This window comes from Pezoporus occidentalis, unplaced genomic scaffold, assembly GCF_034315485.1.
Source record: "Pezoporus occidentalis ecotype Australia unplaced genomic scaffold, CSIRO_AGI_Poc_V1 ctg16, whole genome shotgun sequence".
Classification (NCBI taxonomy): domain Eukaryota; kingdom Metazoa; phylum Chordata; class Aves; order Psittaciformes; family Psittacidae; genus Pezoporus; species Pezoporus occidentalis.
Window position 1 is genome coordinate 40159 of NW_026913425.1, and position 14538 is coordinate 54696.

Below are 14538 nucleotides of genomic sequence, written 5' to 3' on the forward strand. Positions count from 1 at the left end.
GCCACCTAGCTAAATATTGCCAACTGCTTAAAACTCTGAATAATCATGTTAAGAAGCTCTTAAAGGAGGATTGTTTTATACTATTTGTGGTATTATTAAAAATGCTTTTACCTTCAGTTGATGGTTTGTGAACAAGTGAATGATTCTGTGGATGTTGGGGAAGTTAATCAGGGAGATTCATTTGCAGGTGCTTTATACTTCCTTCTAGCTTTGTAAACCAATAGCCCATGCCTTGCTACAGTGGTTAGGTGCATAACGTGCTATGGTGCATAGAAGGGCATTTACTGAACATGTTACAGATCCTGAATAACTCTTGAGAGTCTTAGGCTATAATACTGTAATAGCCTGTGATACTGTGAACTGTACCTTTCAAGCAGATTTCTGTTTTTGCATGAAACTCTTCTGTTAGATGGCAGAGTGTCTGCAAAGATGCAAGTTTTTAAAACAAACTTAAAGCATAACTGGAACAACAGGCTTATGCAAAATGATAGAAGCACTTGGTTAGTTCCTTTTTCCATTGTGCTGAAAGTTGAAAACATAGGAGGATGAGAGCAGGAGGGTTTTTGTTAGTTGACACACGGAGATCAGAACTAGTAGCTAATGATAGGTTAGAGTAGAATCTCAGTATGTAAACACGCATTTCCTTTCAGCCAAATACATGGGTGCCTTTAATCCTTGGATCAGCAGTATGCAGCAAGAGAGAAAGGGGAAATTAAAAAGTTGGTCACTTTTTTTTTTCCCCTGGGTTACACCTCTACTCTAGTGCACATCTGGAGTTTGGTGTGCAGAAGGGCAATGATTCCCTCTTGCCATCAGTACTGCAGGTAATCTATTGCATTAATCAGCCAGTTAGTGTGAAATGCATGGGGAGTGATTATACTATCATACACAATGCAATCAGTATGAAGCACTTGTCAAGACCAATACATCAAAGTTTAATTCAGTAATAGAATGAATTAGAGCAAAATGAAACATTCTGTTCTCCAAGAAACACAGCACCCATAGAAAGCCTTTTTTCTTTTTTTTTTTTTTTTAAGGCTGCACAGAGAAACCAGAATTCGTTAAGGAATTGTTTTTATTAATAAAATTGCAACTTGGATCCAACTGAATGCTGAGAGCACTTTTCCTTGGGGTTCTTACCGCCGAGAGAACAGCACTGAAGTGTCTTGCCTATCTTTACTTTTTCCTTTTTACTTTTATCCATAAAAGCAACTGTTTAATTGGAGTGTTCTCCAGTGGGACTCCTGATGATGCTTTGTTCTGGCGGAGCTCTCTCCCTGCTTGCAGGAAGGAGGTGGCATTGCCAGTCATTCTGAAGGCACTTGTCCTTCTCATTGAGAAGCAACAGATACCACACACTGCCTTCTTTGAGGTTTCCAAATGGCTGTCCCAGTGTTTAAAAAACAGATGCGAACCACTTAAATTCTTTTCTGACACATCTAGTTAAAGGGGTCATAGGTTCTGCCTCCTAATACTTTTTTCTATTCTGGCACTACCAGTGCTGGAAAATGATGCTTTCGTAATAGAATTGATTTGGCTCAAATGGGTTGCAGTGGCAAATGTGTAGCAGTTGCCAAAGCTGATTTGTCTGTTGCACAAAAGGAATGATCTTGATTACCTGGCTCCATTTTCTTTAAAATAATCAAATGCTACTAACCAGGTAGCTTAATGGGTTTTATTTTTTGAGAGAGATGTGCATTGATGGAAGGGGCAAAGAAATATCACTGTACGTATGGATCTGGTTTTTGCATATTTTAATTTTGCAAATTAATAGATTGATCTTAAGTATATTAAATACACAATTCTAAAGAAAAGGGCAAGTCTCAGTTATTACTCAGGTATTACACATGAGGAAATGCTGACCCAAGCTTAACTACGCAGCAGCCATGACAGGGTAGCATTGTATTTCTAGGAAAAGCAGATTTCTTGGGAAGACTGTAATCAAACAAACAAAATTGTACACTGGATTTTCAGTCATGATCAGTGTCCTAGCACCCCACTTAAACTGTTTCCATCACCACCTTCCCATTTACTGTGGCAAAAGCAAAATATAATGGGGCTTATGAAAACTAAGCAGTGCTTACTCTCTGGGGAGAGTCTGTATACATTCCTTGCACTTCCTTTGGCTTCATGAATGCATGCATAGACAGGATGTGTAATTACGACAACATCTACTTTTAAAGTGACTGAATGCTTTTTAATGTTTTTCGATTTGTATATTTAAATCCTAATCAATGTAAACGCACACCATCCCTTTCTTCGCTGTGAATTCAAAGGTAGGGGTGTCTACTTAGAAACACTGATGTTCTCTTGTAGGTACCAGGAAGGCATGCATTGTGTAAAACAGTAATGTAACCTGTTTTTTCATAGTGTGAGACACACTAAAGATGAGAGACAACTGTGCATTTTCAAGAGGAGGGCTGTCTGAATCAGATCTGTTTTGGCAAAGCTGGCTTTTTCCAGGTTAAGAGGATTAGTGTTGAATCAAAATAGGCAATTTCTCACTGTGGTATGACAATTCTAATATTCATTCCTTTGTGAAATTAATATCGAATTGCATTCACAGCATGTCTTATTTTCCAGTTACCTTCTGTGAGAAGAATTTTTGTGCATCGGGTTATGATGACTTTGTCACTGTGCTGTGAGGAGTTTTGTATTGTAAAGATGTTAGGTCACAGTCAAAGGGATCGAAACTGGAAGTTTACTTTTGGTAGCAGCATGTAGCTAGGGAGGGAAGATGTGTCAGCCTGCTGAGAACCAGTATGAAAAGATACCTGATGCCAGAGGAAAAGAGCAGGAAGACTTCTCTCCTTGCTTGGTTAGAGCTACAGAGTATGTAAACACAAACACGTTCTCTGGTTGGTTGGTTGGGGCTTGGGTTTTATTAGTCTTTGGAAGTTTTTTGTTGGTTTGGGTTGGGGTTTTTTTTTCCACTTAATGAGGCATTTGTTCATATTGCAGGTGGCATTGGTGGTATCATTAAATCTAGTCAGACAGGTAAACTTGGGAATGCCAGCAGTCTATTTAGGGAAGCTACTTTTGAGCATAGACTGTTGCTAACAGCAGTTAGCAGTTTAGCATTTCCAGGCTGAAGTCGCTGCAAATGGATTTTAGATACCTTCCCCACAAATTACAAGTAGCTGCCCTTCATTATTCCTTAAGCCTACCTGTAGTAACGGATAAGCGTGGTCAGCAGTTTCCCCGTATGTGAGCCATTAGGCAGAAAATGAGAATCTCTTGTTTGAGGCCAGCGTAAGCTTTCAGGTTGGTAGTGACAGTTAAAGGGCCAGTTCAGGGGGACTTCCACTGGGCAGCATAGAATAGGAAGAGTATTCTCCAGGCTCCTTCCTATTGTCATGTGGTAAAAATCTGAGCAGAAGTGAACATTTTCCTCAAGAGTTTTTCAGTGCTAGAAGCAGGACAGGAACCAGTGAATAGAAAGAGACAGAAAGGAGCAGATGTCAGGGGAGGGGGCAGGCACTGAGGGAGCAGGAGGGGGAAGAAATATGAATACAGACAAATGCACACACTCTAGGGGAGAGGAAAAAAGAAAAGGAAAAAAATCACCACCACCCCCAAAGAAAAAAAAAAAAAGCAACAAAGCACACAACCCCCACACCCCCTGAAAAAAAAACAAACAACCAAAAAAACCCACCAGTAAACACACAAACCAAAAACCCCATACTGAAGAGTATGGGGTCATTGGCATTATGCATCCTTCTCCCAGATGGTAGCCTTTGTAGCACTACAGGAGCTGAGCCTGAGGCTCTTTCCCTTCACTTCTTGTGGGGGAGTTTTGTCTCACACTGCTCTTCCTGCAGGGAATTGGACAGCCATGAAAGCTGTGTGAGATCTCGTATGTGCAAGCCACTCGTCCTGAAGTTACTGGGACCATGGTGTAGTCGGGCCCTATTGAAATTTCAAGTGTTTTTTGTGAGGTTTGTTAGAAATACACTTGTCCTTGAGCTTCATTTGCATAAAAATTAGCCTGGTTTTCTGAAACAATGGCTGCTAACAATGTAGTTATGTGTGAGGTGGTCTCCCTGTTTAAACCAAAGAATTTATTAAAGAATTTTGGTACTTTGGCATATTTCTTCCCCTCTCATGCTTCTTAGATGTACCACATGCATAGTGGAGCTTCTGAAGAAAAGTGAATTCTTTTGCCTCTAGTGGTGTTTCTGAGATGTGGAACAAGAAAAGGCCATTCTGTAGGGACATGGTGTAACTAGTACTTTGTGTTCTGCCTTGCTGGATGATTGAAATACTTACCAAATGCAGTTAAATTATTCTACATTGCATTTGCTTCAGTCTGAAAACACTGGGAATCTGGTTACAAAGTATTAAATGGGATGTTTTTTTGTTGGATGCTGAGAGATGCAGTGTCTCCATAGTGTTCTCACGTGATACTTGAATTTGAGAATAAATAATTAGGCCCAAGTTAACTGTTCTCTGGGGCTTTCCAGTATGCCCCATCTTCTGTTTTGTTTTGAATATTGCAAGGAATACAGTTGCCCTGTCTTCAGCAGTGCTGCTGAATGCATTGATGCTTAATAACAAGAGCCAGTTGTGATTTGATTGGAGAATGAGGTATGTTGGCAAGTGTGTCTAAAGAAAGTTGTATGATTTGGTTTTAAAAGAAGTTTTTAAGAATAGCATTGGCCTTATTCACTCCTGTGGCAAGTTTCAGACACTTCAAAACCCATTTGCTGTACTAAACTTGCTGTATTTAACTACTGTACAGTAATAATCTGCAGTGTAGTGTCCCTCTGATGTTTTGTACTGTACCATATCATATTTTGTTGTGGTTAGATCTCTTTGATATTACTTCCCCATTCCATGTTGGTCTAAATAGCAGGGGACTTACAACCTTAAAGATCAAGCTGTGTTTCCACTGCCTCCTGTGCTGTGGCATACTGACATGGTGAATTACTGCAGGAATGAATGTAATGTGATGGCCTGTGCTCTGCATATCCATTTTACATTCTTAGCTAACAAAAGAATACTTGAATGTGAGAATTATTATCCTGGAAGAACCAGCTGCATTTTTATTCATTTTTTTTTCAGCCTGCCATGAAGATTGCATAGTTTAAGCATATTCTCTAAATCTCTTGTAGTGTATTAGGAACGTTCTTAATGAACAAATGAACTGTTGCTAAAAAGCACTTTCAGATGTCTTCATACTTATGTTAGAAGTTCATTCTGATGAAGGGACAGCTGATTTAGAGAAAAATCTTTCCATTTGAAAATTGTCACTAGAGACCTTGATGTATTTGTGCCTGCCCTGCTATATAGTTTCAGGGAGCAGGTTAGCTTTCTCTTTTAGCTCCATAAACAGAAAATGTAAAACAATTTTTCTAGTGTAACCAAATTACTGAAGTAGTTGCAGTAAAAATATCTTATTCCTATTAGACTTCACAAAACCAGTGTTCAGTGGATCTCTGAGACCCAGATGTGTTTGGGAATGAGTTATACTATCAGCAGTACTTACTTCTGCTAGGTTCCGAGTGTGGAAGTGTATGTTTACAAAATACATGTCTTACTAAGGCACTTCTTTGGTTCCTGTGTTGCGAAGCTGGAAGATACGTAGTCCTTGTTCATAGAAAACTACACTATGCCTCTAGTACAAAAATTAAAAGAAGAACATGGATAATTTCCTGCTGTAACTTTATGTGAATTCTTGTTTGGTTTTGACTGATGTTCCTGTCTGATGAGCCATACATTGCAAAGTCTGATTTTCTCATACAAAAGACCTCTTCATGCCCTTTAATTGAGAAAGTTGGCTTGGTACCATCTTTCAACTGCTTCAGATGGGCCATGCCAGCTCCAAGATCCTGTGTCAGGAGTTCACTCTGCCAGATGTTAGGTGTAGCTGGGAAGCAAGCAGAGTAGCCTTTGAGGGGAGAAAAAGTGTTACAGTATAGAAGTTTGCAATTAGTCATCGGCTGTTGCATTTTTAATAGAAAACATAATTTAGCAATTTTTTTAAAATCAGGTGCTCTGTGGATGTGTATAGTCTTAAATCCCCACTGCAAGTTGGAGCAGAAGTCCAGTTGGCTAAAACAGCTGAAAAAATGGAACAGTGTGGATGTTTGTCCCTGGGAAGATGGAAACCATGGAAACGAACTGCCCAATTTAACCAATGCTTTGCCTCAGGGTGCAAATGCTAACCAAGGTGAGCCTAAACATATGCACTGACTGCAACGTATAATATAACCTCTATCTTATACACTCTAGCCTTGCAGAATTCAGCACTCTTTCCTGGAACAAGTAACTTTCTTGTTGAGGATTGACCAGCCAAAATTATTTTCACTAATACTGTCCTTGCAGAAGTGATAAATAGGTGGGGGTTTTTGTGCTGGGGCTGCAGTGTTTTCACAGCAAGTATTTGCGTTTAGTTAGTTCTTCTAACTTTTCACCTAGTGCTTCTAAATACGTGTTGCATGAAGATTGGATGTCCTTGAAGTATGTCATGTAAAAGCCTGTTGTTTCTTTGCTTGACTATAATCTTGCATTCTTTCTGGTGTTGGGCCTTTCATTTTGTTTGCAGTTACAAGGCCTTTGATACCTATTTAAAGAGGGATCTGTTGCAACTGCATTAAAGTTGAATGTGTGAGAAACTAAAGCAGCGATCTATGGGATGTGCTTTGTACGTGCAGTGCGCATTGTCAGGTGTGGGGGAGTTCTAGAGGCAATACTGCCCTGAGAGGAGGTGCCTTTTCTTACTCGTTATCAGGCTTTCTAATCTAAAATGCAATTATCAAATCTGACAGTAGCCTTGTGCAGTCCTCCTCAAGCAAAGATCGCTACTTTGCTAATAACTGGGGAAGGTTCAGGATACTTACCTGGGAAAAAAACCCTTGTAGTCCTCAAAAACCTCAGTGCTTTGATACGTATTTCATATAATCACTATAAAGCTGACAATCTGTGCTCGGGAGGTGGCAGGTTTGGGTTTAGATGGGTTTTTCCTTGTTTCTTTTTCTTGAAAGATGATCTCTGAAGGAAAAAGACATGGTTCATTTTTAAATCTCTCAGCTAGCCAGGGACAGAAGTTAATTCCGCATATGACTCCCTGTAGAGGTGTTTTGCTATCTGTATCTTGTGATGTTCAGCCCAACTTGGGCAGTCTAGTGGTAACTCCGACACAGCATCTCAATGGTCATAGACATAGTGCCATGTCAACAGAGTGATTTTGCTGTAGAAAGATGTCAGGTAAGGATTATGTCAGTCCCAAGGCCTCAGTACCTCACTTGCTTTACAGTGTTTGTATATTTATTACAAGAATTATAAAAGTGCTCAAAGTTAATGTCACTTCTGAAAAATCTTTCATGTATTGTTTATCCATTCCTCGTCCTGGCAGTTCTGGGTCTGAGGAGGAAAGAAGCTGGGGATGCTTGAGTAGCTGTGTACCATATACTTTCTAGTGTGTTTTTATGGGAGTTTGTATATGCTGTTGAGTGTCCTTAATCTCTAATGTTTCCTCTGCAAAGTCATGTGTAGCATCAGCTGTGCTGGTTTGTAGAACTCTCTGAATGCAAAGTGAATGGCGCACACTTTGAGCTGTGGGGTAGCGGTAGGATGTGAAATGTCATCTGCAGGCTGCTCGGTGCAGAGAGGGGCAAGGGAGGCTGCTGTCGGTTGGGGGTGGTGAATAGGCAGAAGACAAGAATACTGTGAATGACTGATTCACATATGAATGAGTAAAGCTGATGTAGCTTTCTAAACTTGTGCAAATGACAGATTCATCAAACAGGCCACATCGGACGGTGTTCACTCGAGCCATTGAGGCATGCGATCTGCACTGGCAGGACAGCCACTTACAGCACATTATCAGCAGTGACCTATATGCCAACTACTGTTACCATGACGACACTGAAAACTTACTCTTTGACTCTCAGGGGTGGCCCCTCTGGCATGGTAAGTGGCTAAACCGGAAAGACATTTCCATTACTTGGTTTTTTGTTCATTTTCTATGGCATTATTTTGGGGGGTGGGGGGGAGCTGGTGGGGAGATGAATGAAGAGCCTGGCAAAAAGAACAGAGGGTCCCTTGAAATACTGGCTCAGAAGTAGTCCTTTAAGTCTCTCTTGCATAGCTTTTAAAGCAACAACAAAAAAAACCAAACAAAAAAGCCCTTTTGAGTAACCTAGCAAAACAGGCCATTGCAGACATGGAAGCACTGCTATTCTTCAATTATTTTCTCCATTTTAGAACATGTTCCTACTGCCTGTGCGAGGGTAGATGCATTACGATCTCATGGATACCCACGAGAAGCACTGAGACTAGCAATAGCTATTGTTAATACACTAAGAAGGCAGCAGCAGAAACAGATGGAAATGTTCCGGGCTCAGAAAAAAGGTAAATGTGGGGAAGAGAGAAGGGCAAAGGACATGTGGGGTGGCAATAACATCAGACTGGAACTTTGCATGAGAAAACCAGTTTTGAAACTAAAGCAAAAGAAGTGACTTGAACTCTTGATGATGACAGTGGTAATGTCACATTCTGGATGTCAGAGGTTTTGTGTAAGATGGGTTGTGAGCTGTGCAGGACAAAGGCTCTATTCTGCTCTCTCCAGTGTCTGGTATGATGGGGCTTTTATCCCAGTCATGGTTTTTGGTTACACAGTGAAAATATTCACTGGCTTCTAAACAGAGCATTGCATTTGGCCTGTCAGGTGTTTAATATTCTTTTTATATGTAATGACATATAATAATGACATATAATTTAGCTGAACTATATGTTTCTGAGTTGACATTAAGGGTAACAAGAAAGCAAAGTCTGCACTTTGCCAAATTTGGCAGTTTGTTCAGGAACAGTCTCTTAACAATGCATAAAATTTTAGTGTTTTTCATCAGAGGTGGATTTTTCTTTTTGAAACACCTTTTTTTATAAAACATTCTGTGGTGTTCCTTTGATGAGCACTACCCTTGGGTTTGTTGTCTTTTTTTTTTGAAAGAACATCCTCCTTCGCATGCAATTTCTATGCCATTTGATCCTTCCTACCCAAAATAAACCTGCACTGAACTTTGTTGTTAGTTTGAAGAGTGGAAGAAAGGGTGGCTTTATCATTAAAGAATGCACATGTAAAGACTAGAATTACTTTCTCTGCTGCTACAAGAATGCCTTTTTTCAAATTTTTTAGATGTTCATTGCTGCTCTTAGCTACATGTGTCCTCATGCATTGTACCCAAGGTGGTTTGTTTTTTTTTTGAGCACTATTCTGGATCCTAGATTTGAACAAAACCTAAAAGCACTTCTGTTACTACTTAGGAGAATTTGCAAAGTGGCTTTGTCATATAATGTAATTTTCCTTAACAAGTGTTCCCTTAAAAGCTTTGCGGCTTTTCTGCCTTCTCAGATTAAGGGGGTAAGAAGGTAGAGGGCAATGTCAGTGTGTGTGAACGCATGCTTTCACACACACTGGGAGGTGTGAAGGGTCTCCTGCAAGTGTGCTGGTCATAGTACTGCTCCATTTCATTCCCAGTCGCTAATGCAGCATCTAGATATTGGGTAATTCTGTTAACTTAAATTCCTTTGCCTAGGAGCAGTTTCTGTAGCAGTCAACTACATGCTGTTTTAAGTAAAAAACAAAGTGTATGGAATGTAATCCATCCTATCCTGAAACAAAGAAGTTTGTTGTTTGTATGTTGTCACTGCTTTTTTATTTTATTTCTTTTATGTGTGGAATTTTTCAAAGATGCTCTTGTAATACCACAGAATGTGCTGGTCTTCTCTTTCAAGAAGACCTCGCTGGACGAGGCCTTGGGCGATATGATTTAGCATAAGGTGTCCCTGCCCACGGCAGGGGGATTGGAACTAGATGATCTTAAGGTCCTTTCCAACCCTACTTATTCTATGATTCTATGAGCAGATGAATTCTGCAGCTCCAGCCCTGCTTTAGGTTAGTTTAGCAAACAGCACATGCTTCTACTTCTTAACTTTCATTCACGTGGCTGATCTGATGTCCTTGGAACCACTTGCATCATTTTAAAGTCTATATGACCGAAGGACTGAAGTTTGGCATGACACAAGATCATAAGTAGGCACAGTAGAATAAATAGAGCATAAGTGAGTCAGTAAGAAGTCATTGTCATTAATCATTCTGGTAATATTGCTCTTTCTGTCATCTTTAGCACATGCTATTTGCTAGCAAGACAGTGATTTGCTTGTTTGCTTTTCATATTACGTATCAGTGAATTCTTTAAAAAAAACCCACCCTCTAGACAGTGTAGCTGTGTTTCATTTAGTAGCCCCACACATTTAAATAGGCAAGAAGCAGATTTTAAAAGCTCTTTGGTAATGGTTACTTGGAAAGATGGCACTTCATGAACAAGAGAGAGTGAAGGCAGGTATAAGTTAGCGTGTAACAGGTAGAGAATCAAAGCATCCCTAACATCTTTTATATAGGTTTTAAATGATCACCTGTAATGTGTTGTCTGTCTCACAGCTCAGTCCTGTGTGTAGGAGGAAAAAAGCTGGGAGCTGTGGTCAAAGGGGAGCTGTTGCCTTAAGACTCTTAATAAAAAAAGGGATTTGAGGGATCTTTAACATCTGTTACCACAGCCACACTGCCTTCAGTTCACTGTGCTAAACAATTTTTTCATATTGTAACTGAATGATCAGTGGGGGCTGCAAGACAAAGTATCTGTGAAGGGGGCTGCCGACTGGAATTTTAGAATGACAAACAATGCACTTGATCCACTTAAATAATGATTCCTTTCTTTTGCATCTAATTTAAACGTTTTATTCTTTTTTTTTCTCTCTTTGTTTTTAAAGGAGCTATCATCATGAGTTTATTACTTCAATAAATGTTTAGATGCAGGATAAGCTTATATTTTATTTATGGAATTGGGACATGTTTTAGAATATTTTCATTTATTTCAGTGTCACCAGATTAATTTAAAATGTAAGAACTGTACTGTCTCTTTTGAGTGAGGAAATTGTGAATGCTTTAAAAAAGGTTTTGTTGTAGTGTTTCAGCAGACATTTTCAGAAGAGCTACTGGTATCAAGTAAGAGATTTCAATAGACATTGTGTTTGAAAATTTTGACCCATAATGCGCTTTGCTAGCGTTTAAAATGTCTGGCCTTTGTTCTTTTTTAACATATTCATAAAGGGTTATGAATTCACTCTCAAATACACTGTTTTCTCCTTCTAAGCAGAACCTACTGGAAATACTTTGAATTCTGTACCAAGAGCATTTTAATCAGTTCTACTTTTATAATTGAGGGTCTGACATGACTTTCTTTCTCTCCCTCCATCTTTTCTGTCACAGAACTTCTCCACAGAGGAGTAACCTCAATAACAAATCTCGAAGGTTGGGTGGGACACCCTTTGGACCCCATTGGCACTCTCTTCAGTAGCCTGATGGAAGCATGCAGGGTGGATGATGAGAGCTTCCATGGATTCTCAGACTTCACGGGTAAGGCCAAGCTTATATTCTGTGCACCTTCATTTACTAGAGGCAATTTTCTGTCCTGCCTTTCTGACTCAGCATCAAAGTCAGTGTTACTATAGTATAAGAACTCACATTTGCATTCCTTAAGAAAACACAAAGGAGAGAAAATGTTTAAAATGTGAAAGCACTGAAAATATTACCAGTTACTGCTTCTTAAAGACAATGCCGTATTTCACCCTTGAAATAAAATGGGTGAGACATTACTGCAGCAGCTCTCTCCACATACATTGCTCTGTCCTCTTTGTCTGAGAAACTGCAGGGAATCTTAGAATCACAGAATTGCTGAGGTTGGAAGGCACCTCTGGAGATCATCTAGTTCACCTGCTCTGCTCAGAGCAGCATTACCTAGAGCAGATTGCCCAGGAGTGTGTGTAGTAGGGTTTTGAATAACTCCAAGAATGAACCCTGTCCGAATTCTATGGGCAGCCTCTTCCAGTGTTCAACCACCCTGACAGTGATAAAGGTATTTTCTTATGCTTGGATGGAGTTTCCTGTATTTCAGTTTGTGCCCATTGCCTCTTGCCCTGTCACAGGATACCACTGAGAAGAGTTTGGCACTGTCTTATTTTACATTCTCCAATCAGATATTTATACATTTTGGCAAGATCCTCTTGGGCCTTTTCTTTTCCAGGTTAAATAATGCCACTTATCTCACTCTTATTCCATGAGAGATGCTGCAGTCCTTTAATCATTTTCGTGGCCCCTTGCTGGATCTGCTCCAGTATGTCCATGCTCTGGGGAGCCTGCAGCTGGACACAGCACTCCAGGTGTGGGCTCACTAGTGCTGAGGACAGGTGAAGGGTCACCTCCCTCAATCTGCTAGAAACACTTCTGCTAATGCAGCCCAGGATGTTACTGGACTTCTTAGCTACAAGTATACACAATGCTTCAAATTGATGACAAAAAGTTTTAATTGATTACATGCATGAACTGTAAATGATATGAATTGGATAGCAGTTTTGCAGTATTGATACATGATTTAGGAAAGGATGTGTACACCCATTTTAATTTCAGTATTTTCTTCGCAGGAGCTTAACTGATTAATTCCTTGTTCTCAGTCTTTTCACTTCTGTCGTAGCTTCTTATCACCAGTTCTGTGGACAGAAACTGGATTCATCCCTCTACCTGCAGCTTTTTTATGCGCATACCTGCGGTCTTCTTGGGGCTTTGCCTCAAAACCATTTGCATTCAATTAGATTTTCTTCAATAAATTTCTAATCCTATATCCATCAGTTCTGGAAGAACTTTTAATTAAAAAATAAATTAGAAATCAGGTTCCTTGCAATTATAAAAAAAACCACAACTACCCCATGAAATGAGTGTGTGTTGAAAAGTAACTTCCACCTACACATGCATATAGAGTTCACCAAAGGCATTCAGCCTTCCCGTTTGCTGCAGTTGTCAATCTTCTCATAACTGTCCATTGTAACTTTTTGTTCCCAAATCAGACTGTGAACTGCTACAGGTTGGAATAGCATTTTGTTATATGATGTGTCTGTGAAGTGCCAGATGAATCAGTAGTACTCTCTGCATAAAATCTTTGCTAAAAGTAGGACTTCTAGTGTTAATAAATACAACTGTAACAAGTAATAAGGTGCTTGAAAAGAGCTCTAGCAAACAGAGGATGTTTTAAACTTGTGGAGTTCCCTGATCTATTGTATTTGCGCAATAGTAATGGCTTCAACTGAAACCAGTGCAGGTATATAAGCAACCTTCCTCTTACACATCAAGGCTTTAAGGAGATAAAGAAATGGGTGGATTGTCCCATTTTTGGCCTCATTAATGCAAAGCTGGAGAAACTGCCTTTCTGTAAATCATGCCATTTAAAATGTATAGTTTTACTTGAGTGGGTTATTTAAAATCTAATTGTTCTGTGTATTTCTGTCATGTAGAATTGGGTGGGATGTTTTAAATTGGATCACTGGATTTTGAGATTGCACTAGTAATTTAAATAATTTAAATAATAATACTAACAGAAGAAGCATTTGTATATGTAGCATTATAGGCAGATTATGGGTTGGAATGATTTGCTGATGTGTTTTTCTTTTTGTGTCACCCTTTACAGAACACATGGGGCAATGCAAATCTCTGGAGTACCACCACCTGCCTGCACACAAGTTATTTGAAGAAGGGGAAACTTATTTGACGCTGGCTGTGGAAGTAGCATTGATAGGGCTGGGACAGCAACGAATAATGCCAGATGGCTTGTATGCACAAGAGAAGGTTTGTCGAAATGAGGAGCAGCTCATTTCTAAGCTGCAGGAAATTGAATTGGATGATACTCTGGTGAAGATTTTTCGAAAGCAAGCAGTCTTCCTTTTAGAAGGTAGCTCAATATAGATGCTAACTGCTTCTCTAAACTGTCTTCACTTACACAAGCACACAGCTAGTATTCCCGTGGAAACTGCCTTATATACTTAGGTGTTTTTTTGACACACAGCTCCAGCAAAATTTTGTTTCCAATCTCTTATAAAAATCAAACATTCTTTAGATATCACATAACTGTAAGAATTAGGCATCTATTGACCTATAAGCCTTTTGTTGGATCTCATAATCTCAGTATTGTGATTATACAACCCAGGCTCACACTCAAATACAGACATCAGTTATCGGTGGTTCTCAGGTAGCAAAATTCTAAGTGTTCCTTGTGTCATAAAAAAAGGGACTGGCAGCATTCTAAATGTGTGAAGATCTGTACTTCTATTCTGAAGTCAAAGGCTCAGAAAATTCTGAAGGTTGCTGGGACAGAAATGGACCATTTTATTTGTGGCAGTTAGGAAAATTACTTGCTTTTGAAGTTTGTATCATACAGTTGATATGTAGTCAAATATTGAGGCTTAATGCCTGGTCTGGTGACTGAGTTTTGACCAAGACAATTTGTGTTTGGGAAGTAGCCCATGTGTTCTCATAAAATTTGTGCAAAAAAGTCCATACTTTTGGCTTAGCTTTTTTAAAAAGGCATGTAGCACTTAGGCCTCATGTTCAGAGAGTAATCTCATGAGTTCTGAGGTTGTCTTTCTGGTTTGGACGTTTTTAAATGGAAGAAAAACTTCAGAGGAACCAGTTACCCAAAGGCAGGGTCC

General features: G+C 39.6%; 1 protein-coding gene across 3 annotated transcripts in view; it reads left to right on the plus strand.

The window, feature by feature from the left end:
* The window catches only part of ZSWIM6 (zinc finger SWIM-type containing 6), a 50249-nt gene that overhangs the window by 18270 nt on the left and 17441 nt on the right, over nucleotides 1-14538 (plus strand). For 2 of the 3 annotated variants that reach the window (XM_062612282.1, XM_062612284.1), the window contains 5 exons: nucleotides 5993-6172; nucleotides 7738-7914; nucleotides 8209-8355; nucleotides 11273-11419; nucleotides 13521-13781. In XM_062612282.1, coding sequence (XP_062468266.1) covers nucleotides 5993-6172; nucleotides 7738-7914; nucleotides 8209-8355; nucleotides 11273-11419; nucleotides 13521-13781 — 912 coding nt within the window. The remainder of the gene's footprint in view (nucleotides 1-5992; nucleotides 6173-7737; nucleotides 7915-8208; nucleotides 8356-11272; nucleotides 11420-13520; nucleotides 13782-14538) is intronic. The other variant, XM_062612283.1, reaches the window with a different exon arrangement.